Here is a 10,328-nt window from a genome sequence, read left to right as displayed (position 1 = left end):
ATTATGTGTATTTTTTTTAATGAAGAGATATAAAAATAAAGTTCTTGAAATATATGCTTTTAAGTTAAAAAAATTATATAATTATCAAACAACTTTTAATTTTTTTTTTTTTACTATAACTTATAAATAACTTCTTAATTTAAAAAAAAAAAAAACCAAACAGACTCCAAATCAGTTACACGAGAACTACAGAGTACAGACTATACCAAAGACCCTATCTCTTTTAATACCCTTAGGCATCGTCCATTTATTCAGTGGACTAAATATTTTCTCACGTATTTATCCAAAAAAAAAATCTCACGTGATAATGTGATATTGGGCTATTGGCGCACATTTTAGATCTAATTCTAGCGTCATATTCATAAAGTAAGGTTCCAGGAAGGCAGGAAGTGGTTGAATGGGATTACTCCTACTTTTAAAAAAAAAAAAAAAACAAATAAATTTAAATTTCGACGCGCATTTTTTCTCTTTATGGCCATAGGCCCATAGGGACCACAAGTAGGGAGAGGGAAGTGATTGACAAGACCTATACCTATGTCCTATGTTGAGGGAGAATGACTCTTTTCGTATTAAAATTTTTGTATTTATCTCATTTTTTATTAATAATAATTAAAATTTATTTATTTAATATATATGAAGTGATAAATAGATATAAAAATTTCATTTAACCTACTAAATTTTAATATGAGAGGATGAACTCCTATATATACAAAGGAAGTAAGGAAATCTCGTCCGTGCCAAATTGGGAAAGCATAGCTTTGAATTGTAACCCAAAAGTAGTTAATTCTATAGTGACAGCAGTTATGGGGAAATCATATTCATGAATGGAGCGGGCAGCTGGTGAGCATAGCTCGGAATTGTGACACTAGTTATGGAGAAATTAAATACATCAATGGACGCATCAGCAAGTAGCTGGATATCTGATTTGGCAAGAAATTCGGTTATCACAATATTCGTATCTTTAATGCCAAAAAAGACTAAATTTCCTTAAATCATTTACCATTTTTATTTGTTGTTTCAGCTTTTGGAGGAAAAGGATGATTGCAATTTGTTTCGACAATGCCACCAGGACTTGCTTGATGTTGAGGGTTTTCTATCGCACGACATAGTAAGTGCCCTGCAGCAACCTTTGTCTTCGGAAGGCTACTCTTGTTACACTTCCAATTCCGAAACTTTCAAGAATTCATCTACAGAAGAAACGAGTTTGGAGAGGCCCACCAAGCTGCTTGTAACGAATAGCTATAGTTGGAACTCGTCCACCATCATGGAACACTTTTCACCGAATCTTTCTCTCGTGTCCTTTCCTTCTTCTCCCACCTCCCAGATTCTGTCTTTTGAGAACTCCAACTCCAACTCATCCCCTGCCAACACCACCCTGTTTCATGGTTTTCATTGTACCTTAAACCCAAAACAGAACGAGGTTGTCTCAGTGTCACCGCCACAACCGCGAAATGTGAATTTCACGACTCAAACCCAAAAAGGGTCATCAAAAAAACAAAAAATTGAAACTAAAAACCCCCAAAGCCAAGGGACTGTGAGGTCTCCCACCAACGTTCAAGATCACATCATGGCCGAGAGAAAAAGAAGAGAGAAGCTCAGCCAGAGCGTAGTTGCTCTTGCAGCTCTTATTCCCGGCTTAAAGAAGGTACAGTGTCCCCTCATCAACTAAGTATATTGTTGTCAATTGGTTAGATAAAAAAATAATCCAACTCGCTTCTTTATATGGTACGAAACTCTCTGTGTTTAGAGTTTGATTGGCGTTGTTTCTCATATTTTTTTTGTGAAATTTTTTAACACAAATAAGTGGATATGAGTATTGTCCACCATTCAAATTCAATCGATGTGAGTTGTCATGTTAGAAAATAATATAAATTATTAAATTTTTTTAATATACACCATAAAAAAAATTAATTCAATCCAAAAATTTAAATTTATGTATTGAATTAAAAGAACTAATTATTCCTGCGTCTAACTTGATCATATGCAAAATCTGTGAATGTATAGATGGATAAGGTTTCAGTCCTTGGAGACGCTATTGAGTACGTGAAAAAGCTCCAAGAGCGTTTGAGACTGCTCGAAGAACAGCGCAACAAAAGAGCGGTAAATTCTATGGTTATAGTCAACAATGATTCCTCCTTATGTGAGAGCTTTGACGCTGCTAGTTGTTGTGAAGCACGCCCACACGTGAAAGCGAGAGTGTTAGAGAAGGACGTGCTGCTTCGGATCCACTGCCCCAAGCGAAAGGATATTTTGCCCAAATTACTGGTCGAGATTCAAAACCTTCGTCTCTTTGTTCTCAGTAGCAGTGTCCTACCTTTCGGGGATTCTATCCTTGACATAACCATCGTTGCTCAGGTGGATTAAATATTTCTGGATCCCTAATAAAAAAATACCGGGGCAACTTTAGTTCTATACAAAAAAAAAAATTAATCAGTTGGTCTCTTTGAAATTCGAAGTGAACTCATTTTATTATTTTTGAAGATTAATATATGTCTTTTTTTGAATTTATGAGAGATTATAATTTCAACTAAATGGATCCACTTTAAATTTTTCAGGGACTTTATAAGGACTAAAGTGAGAACTGTACTTTTTATTAGGGATCAAAAAATTTATTTACTCATCATAAAATTGGGAAATATTATTTTCCTTTCACCTATCTTCTTCCTATCATGTTTTCTCACTTCGATTTTTGTACCTCATCTTTTCTTTTCTTTTTTATAATGGTGAGACCCACCTATTTTCTCTGTACAACATCAGGTAACTATCTCATGTGAAAAGATACTAATAAAATCCATAAAAATTTATCTTTCTTTGGTTTTCTTTTGTGCCTTTCATTTTTTATGTTTCTTTCTCTTGTTCACGATCTTTTTTTTCTTTTTTAGAAATTATTTTTAGAGATAAACTCCTGTTTAATTTTTTAAAACTTAACTGAAGATCTCACGATTTCGCAGATGGGCACAGGCTATGACTTGAGCATAAATGATCTTGTAAAAAAGATACGGGTGGCTACATTGAAATTCATGTCATAGCAGGAACGTGGTCCCAGATCTGCACCGGTGCACGTTCCCAAACATTGATTCAACTCAGAAGCTGATTCAATTGCTGCGCCTGCACACGTAAATCCGAGATAGTAGTTTTGCTATTGAATTTGCACGTGATTTTCCCTGTATTCAACATACATTTAAATGCAAGAAGATATAGTTAAATTATTTTTTAATAAAATATTTTTAGAGAATTTAATAAAAAAATGTTTTGTAAAAAACTAAGTTGAAACATGCATGTATTTAATTCAAAAGAGTACAAATATTTTCAGTACTCTCTAGTCTTTTTTAGTACTCGGTCAATCTCTTATTAAAAATGTAAAAAAATAACTTATTTAATATTATTTGTCCTGTACTTTCTTTATGATTAATGCCATATAAATTACACTTTTAACTATTTAAACGATAATTATTTTGTCTATCAAACAAAAAAAATGATAATTATTTTATAATGGTCAAAAAAAGTAAAAACTAAGTTTTGTGGCAAGAGGAAAAATATTTTCTTGTGACCAGAGAGGAATTAGTTTAGGAGGAGGTTTGAGTTAATAGTAGAAATATTTTATGTTGGATTTGTGTTTTGTCTGTATTCAGGACATTTTTTCTTTCAAAAAATTTGTCGAAAAGTATGCTATTTTAATATAAATATTACGAAATCACCTTTTTTAAAAAAAAAAAAAGTAAATTGAACCGCTACTTCATACTATATCTTGCACTCAAATGTTATAGTTATTAATAAAGATTTCCTTATAGTTATTAAACTAGCCTTGTTAATGTGATAGTTATTAATTTAACCTATATATATATATATATATATATATATATATATATATATATATATATATATATATATATATATTCAGTAGCTTATGACGTGGAAAATAAAAGAATCAAAATAAAAACAACACTATACCACTAATTATACTTAAACTGCTGAGTGTTGTTACACGTGGATTGATATACACCTAATCCTACTACGGTACGTAGGACCTTGCTTAATTCGATTACCAAACACCACGAAACAAACTTGGGCTAAAGCACCGTTTTAAAGTTTTTGGACAAAAGAATTGTCTGGTTAAAGCTGATTGGATAAGTTTTTCCAAAGTAATGCAGTCAAACATGTCAGTTATGCTGACGGGACTAGTCCCGTCACTGATACTGACGGGACTCGTGCCACGTCAGCGCCACGTAGGCAGTCCAATTACCGTAAAGCTTCGGAAGGCCATAACTTGTGACTCGGGTATCCAAATCAGATGATTTTTTTTTATTTCACATAACTTTTCAAGATCTACGTAATGACACCTCATTTGATATATTTTATCTCCCATAAACATAGTCTTATGGATAAACACTCTTGTGATTGTGATACAATTGTTACAAATTCAAACTATGTTTGTGGGAGATAAAATATGTCAAATGAGGTATCATTGCGTAGATCTCAAAAAGTTATATGAAATCAAAAAAAAAAATCATCTGATTTGGATACCCGAGTCACAAGTTATGGTCTTCCGAAGATTTACGGTAATTGGACTGCTTACGTGGCGCTGACGTAGCACGAGTCCCGTCAGTATCAGTGACGGGACTAGTCCCGTCAGCATAGGTGACATGTTTGACTGCATTACTTTAGAAAAACTTATCCAATCAGCTTTAAACGGGCAATTTTTTTGTCTAAAAACTTTAAAATAGTGCTTTAGCCAACAAACTTGTAACCACAGTTTTGATATTGCTTATTTTTTTTTGTTTGGGTACGGAGGGCAGAGGGGGCTGCACCGCTGATATTGCTTATTTTAATGGAAGAAATATTTTATGTTGAGTTTGTGTTTTGTCTGTATTATGCGCATTTTTTCATTTAAAAAATTATTTAAAAGCGTGCTATTTTTTTGTTGTTGAATAAAAGTGTGCTATTTTAATAAAATAGTACAATTACTTAAAATATTGATGGACATTGCCTAATAATTTTTTTTAATTGAACCTCTAGTTCATATATTATATTGTAAGCTAGGGTTTAGACTTTAGCCTAAATGAACTAGGTCCTCGTAAATTATTTTATACCAGACTTGATTTGTTAGTTTAATATAAGTAAAAGAGGAAGGTTATATTTATAACCTATTTTTGTTTACAACCTTTTACAACCATAATTTTAACCGATGATTTTCGTCAATCAATGGTTATTATTTTCGTAAATTAAATTTATTATTTAATTATTAATTCGCAATAAATGATAATCGTTGATTGACGAAAATCAATGATAGACTCAATTTCTATCAAGGAAGAAGAAAGGGAGAAGAAGGGGTTGCGAAGAACAGAGAAGAAGTAATTTTTCTTATTTCATCAATCAATATCCCTTACACTGGTGTTTCCCCTCTTATACCTTTAATGAATCTCAACAACAACATAAAGTAAAACAACAATATGTAACTAACTCACTATCTGTTATGGACCGCCTAATGATACACCCACATGTACACAATCGTTACTTTTGATTATGCTTAATCATCTAATCTCCTTGGTCTTCTGGTCTCTCTCTTGGATCTTCTTGTTGCGATGGATCTCTCTAATTCTTGTCCACCCGGTTCCACTTCCTCTTCCATACTTGCATGTAGATCTGGTTCTAACTCCCTTTCCTCAGTTGTTGTCAGTATTGTTTCCATAGCTTCTGTAGTTTGATGTCCTTCACTTGGGCTTTGATCGCTGACTTGGGTGGTCGAGTCATTCAGCTCTTCTATTGGGCTGGTGGTTGGATCATTCAGCTTTTCTATTGGGCTGTTGCACATTGGGCCCGTATCAATACCTCCTCCATTAAAATCAACCTTGTCCTCAAGGTTGAAATTAGGATACTGGTTAGAGAACTCATCCAAGGCCTCCCATGTTGCATTCTCTAGTGACATACCAGACCATAATACTTGCACTTGTTGAACCAGAGTACCTTCCAGAGACGTAGTACGGGTTGCTAGTATCTGTTGAGGCTCCAAAACCGGCAGTCCTCCTTGAAAGCACTCGGGCAGGGGAAAGGGAACAATATTGTGATCTCCCTTGAATAGTTTCAGCAAAGAAACATGAAAAGTATGATGTATTTTAGCATGTGGAGGTAATGCTAACTTGTAGGCAACATTTCCTATACGTTTCAGAATTGGAAATGGCCCAAAATATCGCTTTGCTAACTTATGGGAAGTCCCGTAAGCCACTGAAGATTGTCTATACGGTTGGAGCTGAACCCATACAAGATCTCCCACCTTGTAGGTAATATCCCTTCTATGTTTGTCTGCATTTCTCTTCATAGTTTCTTGGGACTGTAACAGATTCTCTCTTAGCTGGTGCAAAACAGCTTGTCTGTCAACTAATATTCTATCTACTTCAGCCACTGTAGCAGTATAATTTAAATAGTCCAAGACAGAAAGAGGTTCGCGACCATAGACAACTAGAAAAGGAGTCATACCAGCTGAATTATGATAAGTGGTATTGTAACAATACTCTGCCCAATGTAAAATCTTGGACCACTTCTTTGGACTATCAGCAACAAAGCACCTAAGATATTGTTCCAAAACTCTATTGACCACCTAAGACTGGCCATCCGATTGTGGATGATAAGCAGTGGTACGTCTGAGCTTGGTTCCACTGAGTTCAAATAACTCAGTCCAAAATTTGCTAAGGAACAATGGGTCTCTATCTGAAATCAGAGACACAGGAAGCCCATGTAATTTGCACACAATATGTGAAAACAACTCAGCCACCTTGACAGCAGTAATTTTTTTTGGTAATGCTCCGAAATGTGCCTGTTTAGAGAACTTATCCACTACCACTAGAATAGTGGTATAGCCATAAGACATTGGTAGGCCAATCACAAAGTCGAGTGATAAGTCTTCCCAGATTCGGGTAGGAAGTTGTATAGGCTGCAATAGACCAACAGGGGCCTGGGTTGAATACTTTACTTGTTGACACACAACACATGAATTGACAAACTCCTTCACAGCCTTCTTTAGTCCAGGCCAAGTAAAACTGGCAGAAGTTCTGGCTAAAGTTTTTTGAATACCTGTGTGACCACTAGCTAAAGAGGAATGATTTTCGTGGAGGACCTGGTTCACTAGGGAAGAGTTAGGATCAAGTAATAACTTGCCTTTGCTCAATACTAACCCCTCACGAATCTCCAAGTCTGGATGGGAAGTGGGATCCTCTGCTAGCTGCTGGTACTTTTGCTTGAAAAAATTATTACTCTGATTCTCTTTTTTTAAATCCTCTAAGATGGAAAAATACACTACTGCTAGTGTTTGTAATGACAGAACCGAGGGATAACGGGAAAGTGCATCAGCCACCCTGTTTTCTTTTCCTGGCTTATATACTATAGAATATTGAAATCCAAGTAATTTAGCCAGATAATATTGTTGTTCAGGGGTTTGAATTACCTGGTCCAGCAAGGCACGTAAGCTTTTCTGATCGGTTCTGATAAGAAACTTCCTTCCAAGTAGATATTGTCTCCATTTCTTAACTGATTCAGTGATAGCATAGAGTTCGCATACATATGCAGAAGCTTGTTGCATCCTTAAGGTCAGCTTCTTGCTAAAATATGAAATAGGGTGCTCATTTTGAAGTAACACTGCTCCTATGCCCAGATCCGATGCATCTGTCTCCACCACAAAATCCTGGTTGAAATTGGGAAGAGCTAATACCGGGGCTGAAGACATTGCTGTCTTTAAGTGGTCAAAGGCAAGTTGGGCTGCTGTCGTCCAAAAAAAGGAATCCTTCTTTAATAAATCAGTAAGGGAAGCGGCTATGGCAGCATAGTTACACACAAATCTCCGATAATAACCCGTGAGGCCAAGAAATCCTCGTAACTGTTTGAGATTCTTTGGTGTAGGCCATTCCAGCATGGCTGTGACCTTAGTGAAGTCCATACTAACCCCGTCGGCAGAAACAACATGGCCAAGACATTCCACCTTAGTTTGAGCAAATGAACATTTACTCCTCTTTACATAGAATTTATTATTCTGTAGAGTAGAGAGTGCCACTTGTAAGTGGTGCAAATGAACATTCATGGAAGGGTTGTATATTAGAATATCGTAAAAAAAAAACAGCAACAAACTTTCAGAGATATGGCTGTAATAGCAGGTTCATTGTTGCTTGAAATGTTGATGGGGCATTTGTCAACCCAAAAGGCATTACAAGGAATTCGTAATGACCTTGATGAGTCCTAAAAGCCGTCTTGTGAACATCGGAAGGGCAGACCCGGATTTGATGATAACCTGCTCTCAAATCCAGTTTAGAAAAAATGTGAGCTCCCCCTAGCTCATCCATCAACTCATCGACCGTAGGAATAGGAAATCTATCCTTGATAGTGATGTTATTTAGGGCCCGATAATCAATGCAGAAACGCCATGTCCCATCCTTCTTTTTGACTAAAAGAACAGGTGAGGAGAAAGGGCTAGTGTTGTTGCGGATGAAGCCAGAATCCAACATTTGCAGCACTTGTTTTTCAATCTCACTCTTCTGGAAATGAGGATATCGGTAAGGTCGTACATTGATAGGTGGTACATTAGGCTATAAGTGTATCTCATGGTCTAGTTGCCTATGTGGTGGCAACTCTTTAGGCTCCTGAAAAATGGTATCAAATTCCTCCAACAACAGCTGCACGTGAGGATCTATTTCAGGTTCTTGAACACTAACAGTAGAGTCCAGCAAGGTTAGTTGGTATAGTGAGGCCACTTGGTCAGAATTCTGGATCTTTCTGAACTGATTAATTGAGATTGGATTGGTGTGCTTGTCCCCTTGCAATTTGATAACTGTGTTTTCCCATATAAATTCCATAGTAAGTTGTTGATAATCCAGCACTATAGGCCCCAAAGCTTGCATCCATTGCACTCCCAAGACCATATCGGCTCCCTGTATAGATAAAACATAGAAATCTACCAAGAAAATGTGTTGCTGGATTTGAACTGGGACAGCTGAGCATAGTCCCTCACATTTTAAGACTTGTCCGTTGCCAACCATTACATCAAATTGTCTATCTGTAGTCATGGACAGATTAAGAGTGGAGACTACTCTAGGTTGCAAAAAATTGTGGGTGCTGCCCCCATCAACAAGCAAGGAAAGTTCGGATTTCCCAATATGACAAGTGAAACGTAAGGTTTGTGGAACAAGGAAGCCAGAGAGAGCATGAAAACTAATATGGGGAGAGTCTGTGTTATTGGTTTCTACTTCCAGTATGGAAGGTTTAGGTGTATGTAAGAGTGGTGGTTCAGGTTCACTAAGTTCATCATCTGGGACAATGAGGACATGGATCGAAGCTGTACATTTATGACCAGAGAAGTATTTATCTCCACAATAGAAGCATAACTTCTTTTCTCTTCGTTCCCAAATTTCACTTTGGCTAAGACGATGGATGGGTGTTTTGGTCTGGAAATTGGATGTTACAGTGGTTACAGGTTTAAGATTGGGTATTTGAGTGGTTGGTGTAGGTAAGAGTGGTGGGTATGGGGAGTGTAATTTGGGATATGTGGATTTGGTTTGTAGTTTCAGTTCTTGGATCTTGGCTAAGGCTATAGCTTTAGTCAAAGTAGTAGAGAGTTGGAAGGCCGAAACCTCATGTTGAATTTGTGGTTGCAACCCAGATATAAAACAACTCAGGAGAAAATATTCAGAGAGACCGTTTACCTTATTGGACAAGGTTTCAAACTCCGTTTGGTAATCCATCACTGAACCTTTCTGCAGCAATTTGGCTAATTTCCCTTGGTAATCCTCTAACTGCGTTGGACCAAAGCGAATTTGGAGGGACTGCAAGAACCCTTCCCACGATGAAATAGACGTATTTTTATGCAGCCACTTATACCAAGCCAAGGCTTTTCCGTCCAAATAGAATGGAGCCACTCTGAGACGTTGTTCTTCGACAATTTCATAAAAATCAAAGAATTGGTTGACCTTGAAGATCCAATCCTATGGGTCATGCGACCCATCATATCGAGGAACTTTGATGCGGAGGTTCTTGGCTGCCTGAAGCTCCTTCGAACCAGAAGAATGGTGATGTGCAGAGGACTGAGACGGTTCACTTTCTCTGTAGTTATCAAAAATAGCATCCAGTTTGCATGTTATCTCCTTGTATTGCCGTTGCCTCTGCTCTTTGAGAATGTCTACATCAGATTGAGTTTGTTCCCATCGATCATCTATCGGCTTAGAACGAGTTTCCGACGCCATTGTTCAAGAATGAAAGCACCAATTGATAGACTCAATTTCTATCAAGGAAGAAGAAAGGGATAAGAAGAGGTTGCGAAGAACAGAGAAGAAGTAATTTTTCTTATTTCA

The 10,328-nt window shown here is 36.7% G+C and overlaps 1 protein-coding gene across 1 annotated transcript; it reads left to right on the top strand.

Annotated features, from left to right (window-relative positions):
* The first annotated feature begins 731 nt into the window (after positions 1-731).
* LOC133314187 (transcription factor bHLH18-like) lies at positions 732-3,106 on the top strand. Its single transcript, XM_061515635.1, has 4 exons — positions 732-928; positions 1,022-1,645; positions 2,005-2,355; positions 2,952-3,106. The coding sequence occupies exons 1-4, from the start codon at positions 872-874 to the stop codon at positions 3,027-3,029; spliced, it is 1,110 nt and encodes a 369-aa protein (XP_061371619.1). The 5' UTR covers positions 732-871; the 3' UTR covers positions 3,030-3,106.
* The last annotated feature ends 7,222 nt before the right edge of the window (positions 3,107-10,328 follow it).

Source organism: Gastrolobium bilobum, unplaced genomic scaffold (genome assembly GCF_033153095.1).
Source record: "Gastrolobium bilobum isolate Gb01-03AN ecotype WA unplaced genomic scaffold, APGP_CSIRO_Gbil_v1 utg14319, whole genome shotgun sequence".
Lineage (NCBI taxonomy): Eukaryota > Viridiplantae > Streptophyta > Magnoliopsida > Fabales > Fabaceae > Gastrolobium > Gastrolobium bilobum.
This window is presented reverse-complemented; position numbering and strand designations above follow the sequence as displayed.